Source organism: Oratosquilla oratoria, chromosome 43 (genome assembly GCF_046742065.1).
Source record: "Oratosquilla oratoria isolate Oo_2021 chromosome 43, ASM4674206v1, whole genome shotgun sequence".
Lineage (NCBI taxonomy): Eukaryota > Metazoa > Arthropoda > Malacostraca > Stomatopoda > Squillidae > Oratosquilla > Oratosquilla oratoria.
Window position 1 is genome coordinate 19404043 of NC_134819.1, and position 23865 is coordinate 19427907.

The window sequence follows — 23865 nt, forward strand, 5'->3', positions numbered from 1 at the left end:
CATACAGATACCTCATTATACAATTGACTGTTCATACAATCTGCAAATTTCTCTAACCAAAATCATCCTACAATTTATCAGATGCAAAAAATAATATTTACGATGTTATTCACCTTGACCTTATCAAAGCATTTGATAAAGTGCCCCACCAGAGACTAGTAAATAAAGTCAAAGCCCAGTGCTTGAGTGGATTAGAGCATGGATTAGTGGCAGAAAACAGCAGGTCACCATTAATGGTGTAAAATCCAAATGCGGAAGTATTACTAGTGGAGTTCCCCAGGGCTCAGTTTTGGGTCCTTTATTGTTCATTAAGTATATAAATGACTTGGACAATGGGATTAATAGTGATGTTAATAACTTTCCGGATGACACTAAAATGGGATGCCATATTATGGTTCAAAGAATAAACCAGAATACTGCAGGAAGATTTTAACAAATAATTTGCATGGTCAAAGAAATGGCAAATGAACTTCAATATTTCAAAGTGCAGCGAGCTAAATGTAGGTTTACACAACTCCGAGAACAGGTACAGCTTAAATAACACCACTTTGGAGAAAAAAGAATGTGAAAAAGATTTGAGAGTGGAAGTCCTGACTTTCAATCCAGGAAACATTGCATTGCTGCCAGAAATAGAACTAACCAAAAGTTAAAATCTATCAAGACAAAAAAAAAAAAAAAAAAAAAAAAAAAAAAAAAAAAAAAAAAAAAAAAAAAAAAAAAAAAAAAAAAAAAAAAAAAAAAAAAAAAAAAAAAAAGAGCAGATGTAGTTAGACCCATCCTTGACTATGCATTACAGTTTTGGTCTCCATCCTATAGAATGGATAATTCAAAAGAATCGGTAGAGATGAGAATGACCAAAATGATACAAGGGCTCAGAAATTTACCTTACAAGGACAGGCTTAGGCATCTTAACTTGCACTCTCAGAGTGCAGGGTGATCTAATAGAGGTATTCAAATAGGTCAAGGGCTTGAACAAGGTCATCATATTAAGACAACAGTGGAGGGCTCGTAGTAATTAATCTAGACTGGACAAAGCTTTAGGAAACAGGCAAGAACTGGTTTACCAAAAGAGTGATTATCAAACGGATTAGACTTAGTAACCATGTAGTGAGCACTGAAACTATTAGTTAATTTAAGAAGTTAGATAACTTTAAATATGGGGATGACAGGTGGTACTGGACACAGAACTGCCTAGTGAAAGCTTTATGGTCTCTTGCAGTCTCCCACATTTTTATGTCCTTATGTTGCATAAATGAGGAGAGGTGTTGCTATATATCAAAACAAAAGGAGTAAACCAGTTCCATCTGCCAGGCCCTGTTGGAAATGCGCTGCTTTCTACCTAAGCAGCAAGGAGGGGGGGGGGGAGACATCCATGAAGTGCCGAGATGGGAAGGATGCTGAATGGGTTCTAATATATATGAAATGGGTGTGTGCTTTGACTCAGTCACCCCCTCTCCCTTATAAGAGGAAAATGACTCGTGGTATTTACTTAATAGTGATATACAGGAAAGGAGCAACTCTCACTAGTCAAGACTCCAATTCTCCAATTTATGATATCTAACCTCAAATTCATGTACAGTTTCAACTTATCCCAATATCCTTGATTTCCTGTATCAGTGTATTTACTTAAATGTATCATACAGGAGAGGAACAATGCTCAAGGGGTCCTGTCTCCTACTCTCAAATTTCTCATACTTTGCTTCAAATTCATGTATAGCTCCAACTTGGTCTATAACTTTATTTTCCAATTATCAAACTCAGATTTGAAATCATACATTGTTCTAGCTATGAGCACATCCCTTTCTAAGCTATTCAAAGTTTTTATGCATCTTTATGGAAAACTGTACTTTTTCACATAATTTAGTCTTAATTTCTTCACTCCCAACTCCTTTTCCATCCCCACTCTCCTCCTCAACTTGTTTCTCACTCTAACCAGGTAACCATACTTCTCAGACATTTCATCTCAAACACAAACTTTCTTCCGTCTTATGTTTCATGTTTCTGCCCCTTACAGTGCTGTTGGCAAAATTGCCACTTCATACAATCTCCTCTTAGCATCCATTCCCAAATGTCCATTTCTTATTATATTTTTTAATCCCCCAAGGCATTTACTTGCTTCTCTCAATCTACATTCTACCTCAACCTCCACTCTTCCCTTTCCCGCCACATTTACCCCCACGTATCTAAAGCTATTCACTTACTTCTGCCTCTCTCCCATGATATTTCCAATTTCTGCCATCCTCTCCCCTTGTACATCTCATCATCTTACTTTTACCTACATTTATCTTCAACTTCCTTCTTTTACACACCTTCCCAAACTCCATCACTAACTTAATCCCTCCTCTATTCCTGCTACAAGCACAGTGTCATCAGCAAAAAACAACTGGCTTATTTACCATTTTTCTCAATTTTCTTGAACCATCTTCAGTCCCCGGCCCATCGCCCTTGCATTTACCTCTTGTACCACCCCATCCATGTATACATAGAATAACCATGGTGATATGACACATCCCTGACAAAATCCCACCTTTACCTAAAACCACTTGCTCTCTCCATTTCTAATTTTAACACAGGCTCTACTACTCTTATAATAACTTTTGACTGCTCTTAACATCTTTCTCCTATCCCATATATCTGCAATACCTCCCACATCCTTATCTTTTCCTAAAGCTTTCTCACATATCTGCCTTGCCACAAAAATCTGATCAATGCAACCCCAACCTTTCCTGAACCCACACTGTTCCTCACTAATTACTTCTTCTATTCCTCTCCTAATCCTCTCAATCAAAACCCTCCCAAAAGCCTTCCCAACTAAACTCAACAAATTGATCCCTCTGAAATTACTACACTCACACTTGTCCCCTTTTCCTTTGTAAAGCGGAACTTTACTATTATCTTCATGTATCTTTCATCCATTCTAGTAGTTTGCCTCTCAGTCCTCCAACATGCTCTAATTTCCACATAAGTAGACTATGAGGTACTTTATCAAATGCCTTCTCTAGGTCCAGGTACACACAATCCATCCACCCCTTTCTCTTGTAGTGTATCATTCTTGAATAAAAGCTTAAAAAGGTCAACACACATGACCTTACTAATTTGAAGCCAAACTGTCAGAATGTTAATCTCTTCAAGATATTTGGTCCATCAATTTTTCATAATCCTTTGACATAATTTCACTACTGCACTGGTTAGTGATACTGGCCTATAATTTAGTGGTGTCTCCACCTTTGAGAACTGGTACCCCATTTGCCCTTTTCCAATCAACCGACACAATGCCCTCTTTCAATGAACACGTAATAAGACTGTGTATCTTGTCTGGTAATTGTTCCCTACATTCTTTAAGTATCTAGTTCTAGATCCTATCAATCTTGAAGCTTTTGTCACATCCAATGATCTCAAGAGATTGAGCACTTCCCTCACTTCTACATTTACATCTCCTAAACCTGTTTTTTTTTTTTTCTCACCTCACTTTTCTAAAAAAAAATTGCACTTTTTTGTACATCCAATTAGAAACTTTCATTCATTATTTCTGCCTGAGGTGGGGTCTCTTCAAAGACCTCACCATCTATTATTAACTTGGCGATTTCCTCCGTGTCTCAATTTACCATTTATAAACATGTAAACCAGTTTTGCTTCATCTTTGCATTTATCTACTACACCCCTTTCAAAATTGCTTTCTTCCTGCGAATTCTTGTGTATAATCATTCCTAGCTTGTTTGTAAGCTTCTTTTGTTTTATTGTTCCTTTTCTTCCTCCATTTTTCCCAAGCCACATCCCTGGCCCTTTTCGCAACCTCACACTTTTTTGTTGAACCAATCCTGTTTTTCTTCTTTCTCTAGTCCTTGGCATATGTTTGTTCAGTTGTAAACATCAAGAGATATTTCCTATTTCCTCCTCATTCCTGTGGTATTCATGAATTCCTCCCAATTTGTTTTTTCAAAGATTTTTTTTCAACCCTAAGTAATCTGCTTTTCTAAAATTGAGTCTCACTTGCCTGTGTGATTCATTCCTTGGCTCTATTTCTTCATCCTCCAGCTGAAACTTAATTGTAATGTGGTCACTTTTACCTATTGGGAAAAGGTAGTTCAAGGAGTTGATAATGTCTGTTTCTTTTGTTAGTAACATATCTAATTTTGTGGGATTGTCATCTCCCCTTACCTGGGTCACTTCCTTTACCCACTGGGCCATTGTGTTCTCCATTGCTATACTCAACAAGGTATTTCCCCAGGAATCTGCTTAGCCATCTGCCTCCCAATCCTCCCAGTTGACCTCACCACAATTAAAATCTCCAATAAGGACTATGTTTCTACTTTGTTCAATATTTTTCTTTAGAAGAGCTGTATCTATTAAGATTTCTTGATAATCAGTTTCACTCCAAGCTCTAGTCTTGGAGGGAACATATGCCACCATGAAGTCTCTTTTATTGTGTCCTTTAGTACTAATCTTTAGGTGAATTGCTTCAGCCCTGCCTTCACTCACATTTGCTTCTTTCACCATTATGTCATTCCTCACCAAAAACATTATTCCTCCATTCTTTTTATCTTCTTTGTCTATTCTCCAGGTGTATCTGTTGTTCCCCCAACTGTATATGAACATTTTTGGGAGTTTAGTCTCTACTAGACACAATATACCATGATCATTTATCCTTAACCCTTTAAACTCCGATGACAAGATGCCTTGTCATTTGGTCTAATAAAAAAATCATAGAACACCAAAATGTTTGATCAAACACCAGAAAAATATGACGTCAATCCTCGCGCGGTCAAGCCGCATCAGATGATATTCGGATGTATGGGCCAGCGCGAGGCCTACCATATCCGGTTTTCCGTATCTACACCACAAGCGGCTGACATGAGTTGAATGGGTTAAGTAGTCATTTATCTCCAACCTAGCTAATAGTTAACCATCAACATTAGTATATGTAGTACTTCCTTTGCAATACTGGCTACCTGTTTCTTTGGAAATAATTTCTTCATCTAACTGACAACTCGAAAAAAAAGTTTTCCTTCTTTGGTACTATCATTTTTGGCTTTGGCTTCCTCTAGGACAGTGGTTCCCAAACTAAGGGGCGTGCCCCCCCCTAGGGAGGCATGAGAAGGATACAAGGGGGGGTGTGAAGTCATCTGCTCAAAAATATTTGCTTAATTAGAATAATAAAATCATTCAAAGAACAACTATCTGCCATTATATACAACTTACGATGGCCGCGACTTACGATTGTTCGACTTTACGATGACGACGACGACGTCATGAGGAGCAAGTGGATTCGCGACGCTGCCATATCGGCGTCTTGATTATATTTATTGTGCCCTGAATCCCATTCTCTGTGGTTTTCAAAATTCGTGGGTGAAAGAGAGAACGATCGATATAAGCGGTGACTATATTTTATGATGCGAGTATTATTACGTCACGTCGTACGGCTGGCATTGGCTGCTGCCCGCGAGATTTAAGTTCCGTACTAAAAATACATATTATAGTGTTTGAATATGGTAAAAAGGATAAAAATAATTAAATAAACTACTGTACATGTTTAATAGGCTATATTCAGTATCTCTGGTGGTTAATATACAGGTAGGCTAGGTACAGTGACCACGGAACAGTGATACACAAATTGGGGATCGACTTACGATGAAATCGTCTTACGATGGCTCTATCGAAACCTAATGCCATCGTAAGTCGACGTTTACCTGTACATGCAAAGTATAATCATAGCAGTCACTCCAACCTGTTTTCTATTAAGCTAGTTCTCCTTACACATTTTGGACACGTCACTGATACCAACCACAATATGCTAATGTTCAAACTTTTTTTTTTCGCTCCCTTTGAACCAAATGTTTCGTTTTTAGTTACTTAGAAAAATGTCTCTGGAATGTACTATTATTTGTTTGTGTGGCTTTCATTATTAAATTTTAATACAAACAGAAATCTATTTTCCTGAACAATGCTAAGAAATAAAGGCAAGAATCATTTCACATGAACAAGAGGGAGTGGGGGTATGTGTGTGTCTACTGGAAGCAAAAAGGGGGCGTCAGGTAAGATAGTTTGGGAACCATTGCTCTAGGAGCTTTCATGTCTTTGCTCGTTCCTCTTCATTAGCATCTTTTGTAATCCAAATATTTTTTAACATTTTTTCTTGCGCTAACTTCCAAGACTTGCTGATTACTTCTTTTGCCATGGATTTGTGCAATTTCTCTTACACTTTCCTAACCTATACATGGAATCAATTTCGTCTGTTACATCCAAATCCTTCCCTACAGTTGTTGATGTAATTTCCCTTAACATTTGCATTTCTTTTTCTTGATGTAACTTCCATGAGGTGTTGTTTTCTTCTTGGCATCCAATTTGCTATTCTGTCTGGGCCGTGTGATTTCCTGACAAGGTTCGTTAATTGATCCATTATTTCTTTTTGTGTTATTTTTATTTACCTCATGGGGGGGGGGATCACACTTCATCCCAATGCTGTACTTTTTCTCTAGTGTAAACAGACTTGAAGTGATTGTTCATGACTTCAGCCATTTCTAAATCTTCTGTGTATTCTATATTTCCATGACGCAGTTTCACCATTTCTTGTTTATTTTTAAATTTACCATTCACATATCTATAGAATGGTGTGTGTGTGTGTGTGTATTTACCTTGTATCTTATGGTATGTGTATGAGTGTATGTAACAAACTTTTCAATATATCAAATTTGGTCTTGGCTGAATTAGTTCATTATATTGAGCTTGTACTATGCAATTAATAACCAACTAGATGCAACAAACAATATTCTACAATCCATATGTTTCAAGATTTTAAAGGCAATCATGCTACTATAAATAACAATGTTAAAATCTATTTATCTATTTTTTTTTCTAAATTGAAAACTAGAAAGAATATTATAGTAAAAAAAGGAGAAAGCACAAACTTTTCTACATATGTAATAAAATCTATATTACTACAAACACATACCCTTATAAAGGAGGTAGTGGCCTAATTACTACAGAAAATATATACTTTCGATAACCAATCCTCTGCCTCAAATCTCTCTTGCTGATAACCTTGGTCACTGGCTGAAAAGATTTTGTGGGGTTGTCTAGAGTAAATGCAGGGAAATGTAGATCACACGTGTTTCTTCTGTGTGATAATTGTATCTGATGCACTTGTTATTTGGTAACAGGACAATTCTAAGATGGTACTGTTTTAGAGCTGGGTGATGACCTGCTCACAGGTGTATGCAAATTTCTTTTCTGGGTAAATGTCTGATGTTCCTCGGAAATGTACTGGGTTTGTTGGTCTAGTGAGAAGTGTTTTGTGACCTCTGTGTTTATGGATGGGTGTGTTGTGGGGTACTGGGGCTAGGTTGTTGCGGATATCTCTGCAGTATACTGCTGGCACTGGTTTCTTGTTAGTCCTGTGGACTGTGCTTATGTAATGTGATACAAGTGAATTCAAGGGTTCTTGCACCGTCTTGTACCAATTATTCTTAAGTATCACATGGAGTTTTCAGTTTTCAAGAGTAGTTGTTCTATTAAGAGTTGTTTTTGTACAGCCAGTTATCATTCTTAAGGCTTGGTTTTATGTTGTCTCTATCTTTTTATATATACATCTATCATTGGGTACCACGACATGGAAATATGTTTTTCACGAGTTGTATGCACAATGATTAGTGTTTCTTCTTGTTATCTAAATTCTGTGTGACAACTGTCCTGAATACATGCTTTTAAATCCTAATTTACTTTCACTGTCAAGTCTCTTTTGTAGAGAATGAAGGTCATCTGTGTGTTCAATGTGAGACGTAGTACTTTATACTCCTCTTCAAGTGCAAGGGGGAGGTAATCTATTTTGACTGCTGGGAGCTTTTTCTTATTATTCATTATTATTGGGGTGAGCAATGTCACAGTGAATTTCTAATGGGATGCAACCATTCTGTTTTGTACCACCCATATTTTCAGTTCTGTAAGGTATGTCTGAGTGTTCTTAGTAGCTATCCTGTAGTTACAATGTTGTGTTGTTTTTGTTAAGTTACATTTTCACACTTTTTTTCCAAGTTCCTTATGAAGAAATAATATTAACTTTAATTATTTCATGCAAATAAGTTAACAAATGTTATACTATAAACCCCAAAGAATGGGCATTATTTAAAGCAATATTTCAATACTGTTAAATCATTACTCTAAAGAAAACTATGATAAGGTACACACAGTAGTTCATACCCACATAAAATTCAAAGTATTCTCCACAATCTCAACAAGTTTATTACAGAATGTTTAACCGGTATCATTTTTCTTGAATGTCTTCAGTTATTTATTCAGTGAATATTCTACTAAGCACACCAGGAAGAATATAATTCAATATGTGTTTGAAAATCAAATGATGATTCCACATTTGGATGAAATATAGATTAATACAAAAGTAACATTGTCTTCTATCTCATCCTTATCATACAGTTCTACTTCACTGAACTTAGGCCATTCACAAAGTTATTTCTGGAAACTCGAACTACTGAAATTCTGCCTTAAATCTTTCATACCTCAGATTTTTACTTCTTTCCACAGTTCCACAATATAAAGATTTTTAAATAGTCTTACACTCTATTAAAAGTTTTGTGACTATAATGGTATTCTAAAACCTACAGCATCTATACTACAAATATGTGGGTATTTCTGAATTCTTACGAAGACATTCTTCATGTCTAATGATATTGCCATGATGGTATGAAAGCATCTTAATCAGACTGTGTGTGAAAGACATACAAGGTATTGGCAATACAATATAAATTATTTTTGCAGAGTAAAACTTCTGGAAGAAGTAAATCTTTTCCTCTACTTAGCCCAAAATCTTGCCTCAAGTTATGATCTACCACTAAAACTGTAAATAAAGCTACAAAGACCTCCCTTAGATTAACATCAGAGTACTGACCCTCCTTCTGCAAGTATAGTTCCTTGAGTTTGGCACGTCGTTGTCCAAAGTCCTCCTCCATTTGCTGAGTGGCTTGTTGCATGTGAGCCTCACGTTCCTCCAACTGCCGCACCCTCGCTTGCAGAGCTGGACAACACAGGACCTCATTGCCACATCAAATAACCTGGCCTTATTTCTAAACCTTAACACCACTTTAGTCACTGGAGTCTCAGGTGCGCACCTAAGATCCTGTTATCCGTACACTTTAATTTGAATTTCTGAACATCTTCTTAAGTTACCTTCTTAAGTATACAGTATATTTTCTTTCACTACCTTATTCTATTTAAAAATATTTCATACTTATTCCCTTAATCTATTCATTTTCTGTGCCAAAACAGTGAGACCTTCCCTCACCTTCACATACAGTAAGACAGGCCTGCAAGAGCCTTTAAACTTCAGTTGTTATAAGTGATTAAGGAATTATGACCAGCTAATGATACTCTCTATGTTACATAATTCTATATTTATGCCATTCTCATCTGTTCCTAGTTAATCAGACTGAGAGTATTATCATATTCCATTCAGCACTGAAAACACTCATAGCTCTAAGTTTTAACTGACTCGTATAAATCTAAATGGGTAAAAAATTAACAATCACTAACCTACAAAGTGCATAAATAATTAAGTAATTGATGAACATCTAGCTAAATATTTGAATATAATTTTGTCATGTTAATGAGAAAATAAATCATCTTGGCCAATGATTTCTGCTCAAAATCCAAAATTCTATCTCCTGCTTTATGATCAATTAAGACCATGATTCTTAAGCTCCCAAATAATAATGGCAATGACCCATCACCCAAATTCCATCTAAAATCATCTAGCAAAATTTAACATATAAGCATAAATATAGTGTAAGTGACTCTAATCATAATGTACACAAAAATTTAATGATAAAAGAATTACTACTAATTTTTCAATTAAAAATTATCTCATACCCTTCAGTAAGCAACACATGACCCAAATGAGAGGTCATGGCTTTAGTTTAAGAATAAAAAAAACAGTCTCCTATTCTTAAAATTAAGATGGCCTTAATCTTACCATACTGCTAATTATTAGTGACAAATATCTTATCTTTAGTTGTTAGAAAACTAAATCTTATGAGCCTACTTACCACACAAAACTTTCAATGCCTAATACCTTATTCTTGTGTCAAAATATCATCCATACACAACCATTCTCCACTCACATCTATCCTCTGCCTTCTCTTCTCCCTACTCAACAGACATTCCCCTCTTGCTCAAAGCCCCTTTTACCCCATTCATCTCATTTATGGTCATCTCTTTAAGTTCACTCCATCCATCTCCGCTTTCCACAATCTTTTTGCTAATCTTTCTTCATTCTTTCCATGTGCCCAATCCATCCCAGTCATCTCAAAATCTTTCGTGAGCCCTGTCTGGCAGTTCTTTCTACTCCCATTCTCCTCCTCACCTCCAACTCCATTATATCCAACCTTGTAAACTTATCATACTTTTCAGACACTTCATCTCAATCACATTTAAACTTATCCTCTCTGCCTCTTAAATTCTATATCTCCACCCCCCTACAGTGTTGTAAGCACAATCACCCCTTCATGTCTGGAACAAATTGAACAGTGAAACAGTGAATGCCAGAACTATACACGAATTCAAGAATAAACTGGACGTGGAGAGATACGAAAATGGGCCACAACGAGCATAGCTCCCGTCCCGTAAAATACAACTAGGTAAATATAATCTACGGTATTTGCATCTATTCCCAGATGCTTATTTCTCATGACACTTTTCAATCCCCCAAAAATTTACTTGCTTCACCTTCACCACCACTCCTCCATTCCCATATGTGACTCTAAATACTTGAAACTAACCACTTCCTCTAGCCTCTCTCCCCTGAGACTTATAACTTCTTGCCACCTGTTCCCCCTGTACTTTTCTTTACACCATACTGGGGTAGTGACTGCATGTTATCATGCAGTATCAATTGCATAACATGCAGACAATGCTTTAGGAACTGTTTTGGGGTGCACCTATGAATTAGAGCCACACATCATTTGTCTATGTTACAGTAAAATCTCTACTCCTAGAGGAATGCTGCTGCTTTTGTACTAGAACTATCCAGCCTTTGTGTTGTTTTCTTTGTGTCCTCTATGCTAGGGGAAGGAAAGAATTTTGCCACCATAATTCCCATGCGGGTCATTAAAACCAACAAAAAGGAATGGAGTGATGGGACTAAGTATCCTGCTCTCTGTATGATCATCCTATGGGAAGCCAAGACATAAGAGGGTCTGGGAGATTTCCAACCAGAACCCTAAAATTTGGGTAATAAAAATATATATGTAATAATAATAATGATAATAATAACAACAACAACTGTTTCCTCAACTTCCACCACACGGAAAACCTACAGCCCCACAGCAGCTGGCAACAGTCCACAGACCTTTCCATAGACTATGAGAAGAAAATTTGTACTGTTGTCTGTCTTGCATTGGTGAAGGATCATTTCTATGTCACTAATTAAAGGTGGGTGGAGGAGGGGAGCAGTCACCAGTTATCAGCTCTCTCCATGAGTGAAATAGTGTAACAAACACAGATGAAGCTGATAGAGTGTGTCAACCCATCAGGGCTGCATCTTCTGATAGAAGTGAAGTGGTTGATGGGTTTTCAAAATGGACAGCATTACTGTCCATCTTTAAAGACTACCACATGCAGGTACCTGTTGTTAGTCCATATGCATGTGTATTTACCCAAATGTATTTACCTAGCTAGTAGAGAGGAAAGTAACAATGCTCAGGGGGTCTTGTCTTTTATTCTCCAATTTATCATATCTAACTTCAAATATATGTATAGTTCCAACTTGGGCTACATACTTGTTTTCCAATTGTCATATTTAGATTTCAATTACGTATTGTTCTATCTTGGACAATATCATCTTCTAACCTATTCCAGGTATTTATGCATCTGTATATAAAAAATAATGCATTTCTTCATATCTTTTAGAAATTTAATCTTTCTCAATATGTTCCCATGACCTCTTAAAACCTTCTTATCCCTAATCAAGAGATCTCTTCTGCTAATGTAGTCCATCCCCTTTCGTGACCTGAATACTGAAGTTATATTACCTCTGCTTCAATATTTCAACGCTGGCAGATCCAATGCCAATGTCTCTCCTCATATGGTTTATCTGCCAGGCTGGGAACCAATTTGGTTGCTGCCTTCTGAATTCTCTCAATCTTGCTTATATCCTACACACTGTGTGAGGGCCATGCCATTGACACACATTCTAGTCTTGGATAGAACAGGGTTTCTATGAGTTTTCTCATCATCTCTTCATCCATATAATAAAAAGCCACTTCAATTTTCTGCAGCAGTCAATACGTTGCTCTCATAATCCTATTGATATGTCTGTCAGATAACAGGTACACTCAAATTTTTCTCCTCTTTAGCATTTGTAACAGATTCGCTTCCCAAGGGATAGTTCAATGATGGTCTTTTGCAGTTACTGCCCATTTCCAGTACTTTGAATTTATCTGTATTGAAACTAATTTTCTTTTCTTGGCTCCATGTAAAAATGATGTCTAGATCTTTTTGCACCAGTCTACAGTTATCCTTTTTCACCCTTCTTGTAATTTTTGCATCATCTACACACATTGGCATAGCTTCCTTTAACCTTCCATCATGTCATTAGTATACATAAGAACCAGCAAAGGTGCTAGCAATGAACCCTATGGAACTCCACTGGTCACTGATCACCATCCTGACATCTTATCCTTTACCAATGTCCTCATGTACCTTCCCTTCAAAAATCTTTCATCCATTCAAATAATTTGCCTCTTAATCTTCTAATATGTTCCAGTTTCCACATGAGGCAGCTGTGAGGTAATTTATCATATGGCTTCTCAAGAATTATGTGCACACAGTTCACCCAGCTCTCTCTCTCTTGCAGCACATCAAGCACTCAAGTAAAAGTTACATAAGAACATAAAAATGAAGGAGACTGCAAGAAACCATAAGGCCTACACTAGGCAGTTCTATGTCCATTACTATCATCCCCATACATAAGTTATCTAACCTTCTCTCAAAACAGTCGATAGTTTCAGCGATCACTACATGGTTACTAAGCCTATTTCATTCGTTAAGCACTCTATTGATCAACTGGTTCTTGTCAATTTCCTTCTTAAATCTAAATTTGTCCATTTTAAATATATTGCTGCAAGTCCTGCTCTATTGTCTTAATGTAATGACCTTATCTGCATCACCCTTGTTAAAGCACTTGACTTACTTGAACACCTCTATTAGTTCAACCCACACACTACACCTATCCAGAGTGTAAATTAAGGTGCCTAAGCCTGTTCTTGTAAGGTAAAATTCTGAGCCCATGTATCATTTTGGTCATTCTCTTCTGTACTGATTCTAGTGAATTAATATCCATTCTATAGAACGCAGACCAAAACTGTACCACATAGTCAAGGATGGGTTTAATGCCAGATAGTTTGATAATTACCTCTGCACTTTAATCTGTAACCATCCTGGAACTAATGTACTGTTCCTGGAACTAATGCACTGTTACCTGGATTCAAGGTCAGGACTTACTAGCAATCCCAAGTCTCTCACATTCAGTTTTCTCTAAAAAGATGTTATCTAAACTATATCTGCTATCTGGGTTGTGTAAACCTATGTTTAACACACTGCAATTTGAGATATTGAAGCTAATTTGCCATTTCACCATGTGACTAACTTGTCAGCCCCTTCCATACGATAACACCTACACAGGTGTCAAGAGGCACCAGTATACGAGGATGCCGGCGTTGGCGTCTTCATTATATTCATTTTGTAGTTGTAATGACCCCTGAATTCTGTGAACTGGCTTGATCATATTTTCTGTGGTTATTAATATTCAGAGTAAAAGAGAATGACTAATACAGCTGTAACTTTATATTTTATAACGTAAGTATTGTGATGCATCATTGAATCATCATACATCAGGCAGCTAATGCTCTCCGTGAGAATTTTGATTCATGCTGAAGAGGTTAAGATCTTCCTGCAGTATCTAAGCATTTCCCTGGACCTAATCTGGCATCCTATTTTACTGTCATCTACAAATTTACTACCATCACTAATAATCCCAATGTCCAAGTTGTTTATGTACATAATAAACAATACGAGACCCAAAACCGAGCCCTGGGGAACTCCACTGTTAACACTCCCTTGTTTGGATTTTACACCATTAACCTCTTTGATATGATGATGCCTATGTAGGCGTCATGAGGCGCGAGTGGGTATATGAGGATACCGGTGTCGACATCTTGACTATATTTTGTAGTTGTAGCTGAGTTACCTCTGAATTCTGTGAACTGATTTGATCACATTTTCTGTGTTTATTATTACTCAGTGAAAGAGAACGAGTAATACAGCAGTGACTTTATATTTTATAATGTAAGTAGTGTGATGCATCGTACATTAGACATCTGATGCTGTGCACAAGAATTTGACTCATATTGGAGAGGTTAATGGTGACCCACTGTTTTCTGTCATTGATCCATGCTATAATCCAAGCAAACGCGTTTCCTCTTATGCCATGGGGTTACTTTTTTGTAGTCTTTGGTGGAGCATCTCGTCAAATGCTTTGCTAAAGTCAAGGTAAATAATATCATACTAGTGGGGAGGAAAAAAAAAAAAAAAAAAAAAAAAAAAAAAAAATTCCATTACATATAAAATTGAGTAAGGCTGCTGCACAATCTCCTATACCTTAAAGGATATATATTTAGTCCTTTCAATCTATCTTCATAAGGTAAGTGAGCAATACAAGGAATAAGTTTAGTTGCTCTTCTTTGCATGCATTCCTCACACAGATTGAGAGATATAAGCAAGATCAAGAGAATACAAAGGACAGCAACCAAACTGGTCCCCAGCCTGGCAGATCAACTATACGAGGAAAGACTAAAAACATTGGGTCTGCCATTTTGAAAGATCAAAGAGAAAGAAGTGATATGATTACAGTAATCAGGTCACCAAAGGAGATAGATTGCATGGACAGAAGAGATCTCTTGATTAAAGATGGGAGGGTCATTAACAAGTCATGGGAACAAATTGAGCCATGTCAAAAGGATGTGAAGAAATGCAGTTTTTCATATAGTTTCAAAAATACTTAGAAGCTGATATAGATGATAAAGCTGAAGGTGATAGGATGATGATACAGGCAAAGCTCAAACAATGCACGAATTCAAATCTAAACATGATAATTGAAAATGAAGGATATATATTAAGTTGGAACTGTACATGAATTTGAGGCTAAGTACGATAACACTGGAGATTAGGTGACAGGACCAAATGAGCATTGCTCCTTTCCTGTACACTACAATTAGGTAAATAAACATGGACTTACATATACCAAAGGCTTTTTCCCCCTACACGGGGGGTAGCCAAAAAGAAAAAGGCATAGAAACCACTCCCACCCATTCCATTTCCTATATATTCCACTCCCCTCCCCCCCTCTTATCTTGGCACCTCCTAGATGACGGGTCATCCCTGCATCCTGTCCACTGCCCTGGGTCAGAAGCAGTGCGCAAGACACAGCACATCCACAGCAAGGCTGCTTCATAAATTCGGCACATAGAGACCAAAATCTTTTTGATAATGCTGGAGCCCTCAACCCTACTCACAAGTATTACTGACTGAAAGTAAAACTGCAGCTTACTATTCAAATATATAAAACAGCCTACCATTATTCCATATGCTATATTCACATACAAACATATTCACACCCAGATCACTAAACAAGTTCTTCAAAACAGATCACCTGTCAATACTTTACTAAAGTCCTTTACACAGCCGTAGAGAAAAATCTCTTTTGAGAGAACTACATCTGCACACTTACTACTAGAACATCATCCAGCTCTGGAACTATACCAGTGTGGAATAGGGCTGGCCAGTGAATTAAACTGCCCTGGACACACCCATCAATGACCATATCCTACACTGCCCCACACAACACTGCCTATACGACACATAACTCTCCCTCGAGTGATCTATGATGGCTGGCAACCGTTGCCAGTGCCCTGGGAGCTGTGTCTCAAGAGACCAGGGGCAGTGGACTGATTGACTGATCAATCAATCCATTGCCCCTGGTCTCTTTTGCAGAAGACCTGCTTGAACGATTGACTGATTGACTGACAAGGATGCAATCCATTCGGTAAAGTTTCAGAAAACACCTTACAGGTTATCTTATTTAGAAAACAAATTTCTCCAATAATTTCCATGCTGATTTGAACAAATCAGAGATTCCTATCAGAAATTACTGGTAATTATTTTGTATTTGCCCTCCCAACCCTCCAACCTCAATAATCTAAGGGACCTCGTTAGGAAAGTGCTACTGAGATGATACAAAAAGAGAGAAAAAAAAAAAAAAAAAATAGAAAATAAATAAATAAATAAAATAATATGGGTTGCATGTTTGCTGTGAGTAAAAAAAAATCTCCTCAACATCTCAACGGAATGAATTTCACATCCCCATGGATGTACTCCTTAGGGTGCATATCATCTAGCTGGACTCTCCACTGGAGTGATTGTTTTTTAATGCGAGGGAAAATATAAATGGCACTATACCTTCAGTAAATTTTTAGAAGTGCACACCTACACAATATAGCAATAAAAAAATAATTATTAATTTTGTAAATTATAATACATCAATGTAATATGCGATTTTTCTTGGCAGAAATCAACAACAAAAAAGTTCCTAAAACCTATTTACTAACGAATGAAATTGTGGCAGTTGAATGATATGCCATGTTTGTTTTGATAGATGCCAAGGTCGAAGAAGTGAAAAGATGATAAATTCATCTATTCTAACCTAACCTAGCTAACCTACATAACCTAACCTATATTTAGTAATTCAGTACCTCAAATTCTTAAGATTATCTGTGTGGTGGTCGTCATCACGGATGCTGACAGCCTGATTATTATTGTACCTCAGGCAATTAATAGACAACGGCAGAACCCTGTGTCCTCTTAAAAAGTCAAAGGAAGCCCTATTGTCTTTGTAACAGTACTTATTAATGTCACCTGGAGTTGGAGAACACCCGGTCCACAAGATGAAAGCCATCATCTAACTGACAATGACTGGACTGGACGGACGACAACATGACGTCTGGACCGTATCCTAGTGACTTCGTTTGTTAGTAGATTTGCTTGTAGCAAGGACTTTTGTTATTTATTTCCGCCAAGAAAATTGCATATTATGTTCAGGTATCATACTTTATGAAATTGATAATTAATTTTCTAAACTTATATCATGTACGTGTGCACAACTAAAATAATACCGTACCTTCTTAATGAGAAGACTGCATTCTGATCAGTTCTCGCTCCCTCTGCAAGATTCAACCTCATGGCTAGGATAAGGAACTGGTGTAAAGCTTACCCTCTTCTCACTATCACAAACAAGTTCAGGGGATAGGGGCTTCAGAAATGAGCAAATTGAATGTTTTCTGGTGTAAACAAATAATAAAATTGTTCTAACAGACAAGAATAATATTGGAAAAACATGAAATAAATAAATGATCAGTAACTTCCATTAATGAACGATGTCCTCAAATGCATGGGCAAGGAGGAGATCTTTCGCAAATGCTATGAAAAGGTTTTCTAATCTATCACTGGAAACGTGCGATTGATTTAAGTTTTGGTTGAAATCTGAATGGCTGAAATGTTGTGACAACATATATTCAAATCAAATTGGCCCAAAAGTAGTGTCCCTCATGCAAGAAAATGACATTATGTCATCAACCAATCAGCTTGTCAAAGGTTTCGTCTTGTGGCTAAATCAACAACACGTAGCAACTCAAAAATGCCACAGGTAAGACCTAACGATGACTTCTTTTTTTTTCTGCCTAAGGTAAAATTTTAAAAGACAAATTCAACCATTAGGGGTAACTTGCAATGATTATATATGAAAATAATGAAACTAGTCTACGTAAGTCATATCACATATAAAGAGAAAAATATTATGTACGGACACTTCAATATTCTATCCACCTATCCAAGTTATTTTTTTTTTTTTACATTCACAATGCGAGTTACTGTACAAATTCAACCTGCCAACAAAATTAATGCTTTTGCTATTTAGTAAAGCTTCCTAGGATGTGGAGTTAGCGATTACTGGCTAACCAATTCCCCTCCAATGTTGTTCCTTCAACTCTATTTAATGGTTGTGATCATGATCCTTCCTAATATTGTGACTGACAACGTCTTCTTTTGTATCAATGATACCAAACAAGAAAACGAAACTCTACTTCGCAGACTTAAACCCTGACGAACGGAAAAAGGTACATGTTCATGTTGCCTTTGGGCTACGTTCGCCCTTCCTTTTATATCGATCCAATATGTGGCACTCTCTTCACCATGTTACTAACCTTCCATACTGCTCTGTGGGCTTTCGGCTTCAGCCATTGTTTTAAGAATACATGGGAATTAATTACATCCATCTGCTACCATCTTGGCAGTACACATCAGTCAGCTGAACACAAACTTACTGACAACGTCGGAAGCTTTTGTTTAGTAGGAGAGCATACGAACGATAGCCAGTAATATCACTCTTTTTCATCAAGGCTTGTTTTCATTGGCTAAAAAGTAAGGTGACTGTGTTATTCCTGTGATGCCCAATATTGATTAAGGTACACATTTTTAGAAAGCCTGAAATACAGATTTCATGAATAATAGTTGGTGACAACTAATTTCAAGAGTTTGTTTAGATTTCATAAATACAATGTATGCATAGATTTACGTCTAGACTATGTATTACCCACAAAACATTAGGTCATTCTTATCAAATGCCGTAAACTCAAAGGGAGACCCCACCCTTTTATGATTAGTTACATCAAAGTATAATTGTAACTTTTATTATAACATTTTTAGTTAAGTTTGGTCGAGATGATTCTTGTTAAATGTATGAAAAACATTCCTATTAAGGATGTGCTACCGGAAACAGGTGTTCGCACACAGAATGTTTGTTTATAGTTATATATTTTATACAGTTTATATAGAACAATAATTGTAGTTTTATATCATAATGCCTACAAATTATAGAGAACGCATACAATCTGTTGAATATACACGGGATACTGAACAGTTTTTTAAAGTCTCTATTGACAGTGTAGGCTGCGCCAGGAAGTGCAATTAGCGTACAGATCACGAATACCTTCCATGACACGACTTAGGATTAACCAGTCTTGACTCTTGTGTTAACAGATATTTTGAGTAGGAAAAGCACACACAAATTAAAATCGGAATTATTAAAAATGGTTATTCCGTTTAGTGTGTACATTTCATTTAATATAAATGTACAACGTATAAAGTGGCAGGAGACGGTCGTTAACCCAAAAGTTCGGTTGTTCCTTGCGAATGGAAAGCATTTTATAAATTATGGATTCGTCAATACAGAATTGGCGTTCAAATCCACTTTGATCGCCTCTCATTTATAATAATAATAATAATAATAATGATAATGATAATAATAATAATAATTATAATAATAATAATAATAATAATAATAATAATAATAATAATAATAATAATAATAATAATAATAATAATAATAATAATAATGATAATAATAATAGTGATAGTAATGATAATAATAAATAATAATAATAATAATGATAATAATAATAATAATAATAATGATAATAATAATAGTGATAGTAATGATAATAATAAATAATAATAATAATAATAATGACAATAATAGTAATAATAATAATGATAATAATAATAATAATAATAATAAATAATAATCTGTGTATACATTGTGACGAATGTGGATAGGAGGTAAGGGAACAAATACATGAAATACATGAAATACATGAAATACAGATATTGATAAAAACACATATTTCGATATTACAATTACAATTGTCAAGGATAACACAAAAACATGTAATCTTATTTTCATTGTGATCTTTATTAGACTGTTATTCTACACTAAGTTACACAGACAACATACTTAGGGATTAAAGGGACCAGAAACAGTCATGAGTAGTACCAATCAGTACATATATTACACATAAACATTATTACAGGTTTGCTAATACTACTAAAATGTTCGTAACCCGTAGGATTGAGACCAATATTTAAGCACCAGCATAATAAAGGAACATTGTATTATGCTTCAGGAACAACAGAATAGTACTAAAAGGTACCAAAACAATATGAATGAGTACCAGATCAGTGTAGCACCATTAGTAATGTACTACATTATTCTACTGCTGTAGCAACAAATGTAGGGCAATAAAGGGGGTCCATCGCAGGGTATGAGTATATATATATATATATATATATATATATATATATATTGCAGAAACCACAGAGAAAATAAAGTCGGAATACTGAACGTTTTCGTCTATTACGACATCCTCAGAGTACTCTGAGGATGTCGTAATAGACGAAAACTTTTAGTATTCCGACTTTGATTTCCCTGTGGTTTCTGCAATAGTATTTAGTCATGCGTTATTGTGATTATTTTTGCAATATATATATATATATATATATATATATATATATATATATATATATATATATATATATATATATATATGTGTGGAAAATAAACACAGAAGGGAAACCTGTAGACAGCAAATACTTTTGTATATTACATCTTCAGACTAAATGACAGAGATACAGAGTAGGGTTTAAATATAAGTATCAGGTGGCAACCATAGGGGGGAAGGGGGGAGACAATACAATGTGAGGAGGGGGGATGACCTTACCCCTATCGACCTGACCAACACATAAGGCTCAATCTGGCGGAAAGATCTCGGTGACCATTTGGGTTACCAATTTATCACATTTAAAATGACCATAGCTTAAGTTTATATCTTTATCAAACGTGCCTGATATTAAGCAGGATTCTATTATATTTCTTTCTTGTAGGCTTTTTCCTTTGGCTAAAATTGTTGCCTTAGACCAATCAATATGATGGTTGTATAATGCTTTATGTTGGAATAACGCATTATTTTCCTGGGCAGATCTCACACTATATTTATGTTGGGAAATCCTTGTTTCCAAGTTTTTCCCAGTTTGTCCAATATAAAATTTGTTACAATCTTGGCATGGAATTTTATAGACCACACCGTTGTTGTTAGGAGGGCTGTTCTTAATTAAAGTTTTCTTAATGGTGTGGTCATATTTAAAAGCTACTTTGATATCCAATTTTCCTGAAAAGGAAGAACAAGTGTTTTAAGTTGTTTATGGTTTCCTTGTTCTTGATTGCAAGTTTTGTAAAAGAGGGAGAGAGAGAGAGAGAGAGAGAGAGAGAGAGAGAGAGAGAGAGAGAGAGAGAGAGAGAGAGAGAGAGAGAGAGGGGGGGGAGAGAGAGAGGGAGAGAGAGAGAGGGAAAGAGAGGAAGAGGGAGAGAGGGAAAGGGAGGAAGAGAGAGAAGGAAAGAGAGAGGGAAAGAGAGAGAGAGAGAAAGAGAGAGAGAGACAGAGAAAGGGAGAGAGAGACAGAGAGACACACACACACACAGAGAGAGAGAGAGAGAGAGAGAGAGAGAGAGAGAGAGAGAGAGAGAGAGAGAGAGAGAGAGAGAGAGAGAGAGAGAGAGAGAGAAATAAGAGAGAGAGGAGAGAGAGAGAGAGAGAGAGAAAAGAGAGAGAGAGAGAGAGAGAGAGAGAGAGAGAGAGAGAGAGGAGAGAGAGAGAGAGAGAGAGAGAGAGAGAGAGAGAGAGAGAGAGAGAGAGAGAGAGAGAGAGAGAGAGAGAGAGAGAGAGAGAGAGAGAGAGAGAGAGAGAGAGAGAGAGGAGAGAGAGAGGGGAGAGGGGAGATATATATATATATATATATATATATATATATATATATATATATATATAGATGAGAGAGAGAGAGAGAGAGAGAGAGAGAGAGAGAGAGAGAGAGAGAGAGAGAGAGAGAGAGAGAGAGAGAGAGAGAGAGAGAGAGAGAGAGAGAGAGAGAGAGAGAGAGAGAGAGAGAGAGAGAGAGAGAGAGAGAGAGAGACAGAGAGAGAGAGAGAGAGAGAGAGAGAGAGAGAGAGAGAGAGAGAGAGAGAGAGAGAGAGGCAGAAAGGGAGAGAGAGAATGTGTGTGTGTGTGTGTGTGTGTGTGTGTGTGTGTGTGTGTGTGTGTGTGTGTGTGTGAGAGAGAGAGAGAGAGAGAGAGAGAGAGAGAGAGAGAGAGAGAGAGAGAGAGAGAGAGAGATAGAGTCCAGTAAACAAATATTTCTGTTCACTAATGAACATGACAGACAACCTTTGTTTTTTTAGTTTTGTTCAGATGAACGATTGTGACGTGTAACAAGCAGGATAAAAAAGACACACACACACACACACGCGAACATTATTCGCCTGACGATGTCGTTATCGTACGAGAGTGAAGACGACACTCGAAGTTGATTCATCTCCTTTGGGAACCCTCCATACCTCGTTCTACGGTGATGTTGAAGCCTTGCACACTGACGAATGTATGTATAAACAATATATTTATTTAGTAAATCCTCAGGCAATCAGCAAAGCTTACAGTTGGTGACCCTCTGGAAGGAAGGGAAACAGGAGCGGGCCTGGGATCCTGCGGAGGATGATGACGATGATGAGGAGGAGGAGGTACTCGTGATGTCGACAGTAGACGGGATCTCGGGGGACGAGGGTGGTCCCAAACAGACGACGGATTCCTGGTCGATGTCCCGAGGATCCTCCATGCTCAGTCCTTGGATCCCACGGAGCCACTGCAGGACCTTCTGCGTGCTGTCCATTGTCCTTCGGCCCATGATGTGGGCGAGGCGAAGGCCGCTCTCGGTGTCTTCGGAGGAGTCGCTGACGGAGGTCTCCGAGAACGTCTCCTGTTCTTCCTCGTCAGAAGAGCTGGTAGCACTTTCAGTACGCTTTCTTCTCTTTGGCTGTCTGTATGTGCTGCTTTCTGTTCCTGAGGTTTCTTTTTCGAAATGAAAACTTTCTTCTGTCGTCTCACTCTTTAGCCCTTGTGTATACCAGTCTTCGTATACTTGACGAATTTTTCTTTTCGTTTTGAGGGCTGTCGGGCGTGTGTGGCTTCGCAGGTTGTACCTCCTTCGCTGGATCTTGATCTCGAAATCCTCGTCCTCGAGAGCCCAAGAGCTAGAAGAAGTAGTAGCTACGGACATGACCTCCAAAAATATCCCCCAAGTTCCTAAGCGAGTTCCTGGACAAGAGATGCGATGAGGAGGAGGAAGAAGATGAGGTCGGATTAGGTCCGGATCCAATGAGTCTACTGACCAGTCTTGATAAATGCGCCAACCAACTACCAACGAACCATTTACTTCTTTTCCATTCGATCTGTTTATGTAATCAAAGTGTCGTATATTATTTATTTATTTATCTATTTATATGCCTCCTGTAAATGTGGGAAGCAAGTAAATGCTTTGCGGAAGTGAAAAGCATCCCGAGAAATAGGCGGAGTGGCGAAGGGTTGTCAATGGACCATAAACAACGGTGCTGGCCCTGAGGGATCTCCCCTCGTTTTCTCTATTCATGCGTGACGGCGGGTGAGGGCGAGGGTTGCCATGCAAACGAGCCGGCTGTCGGGACATTACTGTAGAGGTGTTTCTCCTGTGCCTCGCTGCATTGCTGCTCTTGACTCGGGCAAGGGGCGGGGTTCAGGGATGGCCCCTCACCCATAAGGGTGATAATAGGGGAACAAGTGGGTGACGAATGTGTGTGTGTGTGTGTGTGTGTGTGTTGTATTTTACGGGACGAGAGCTATGCTCGTAGTGACCCGTTTTCGTATCTCTCCGCATCCAGTTTGTTCTTAAAATCGTGTGTATGTGTACGTATGTACGTGTACGTATGTATGCATATTGCGAAGTGTCATTATCACATTCTTTCACAAGTTATCTTCATGACCTTGCTTGAATGACGTCATCTGTACTGGGTCAGGCGTTTTGTCCCCCCCCCATGGTGTCACGCAAGACTTT

General features: G+C 37.4%; 2 protein-coding genes across 6 annotated transcripts in view; one reads left to right on the plus strand and one right to left on the minus strand.

Moving 5' to 3' along the window:
- LOC143022117 (rab GTPase-binding effector protein 1-like) overlaps positions 1-18475 on the minus strand; it is a 76136-nt gene extending 57661 nt beyond the window's left edge. For 3 of the 5 annotated variants that reach the window (XM_076180121.1, XM_076180119.1, XM_076180117.1), the window contains exons 1-2: positions 18318-18448; positions 8900-9025 (exon numbers count right to left, since the gene is read on the minus strand). In XM_076180121.1, the coding sequence (XP_076036236.1) occupies positions 8900-9025; positions 18318-18354 (163 nt within the window). In that variant the 5' untranslated portion in view covers positions 18355-18448. Of the gene's footprint in view, positions 1-8899; positions 9026-18317 lie in introns of all 5 variants that reach the window. The other 2 variants (XM_076180120.1, XM_076180122.1) reach the window with 2 other exon arrangements.
- Positions 1-23865, plus strand: part of LOC143022119 (uncharacterized) — a 31819-nt gene that overhangs the window by 7821 nt on the left and 133 nt on the right. Inside the window, exon 3 of the mRNA XM_076180125.1 lies at positions 22945-23865. This exon is cut by the window's right edge and continues 133 nt beyond it. Coding sequence (XP_076036240.1) covers positions 22945-23113 — 169 coding nt within the window. The 3' untranslated portion in view covers positions 23114-23865. The remainder of the gene's footprint in view (positions 1-22944) is intronic.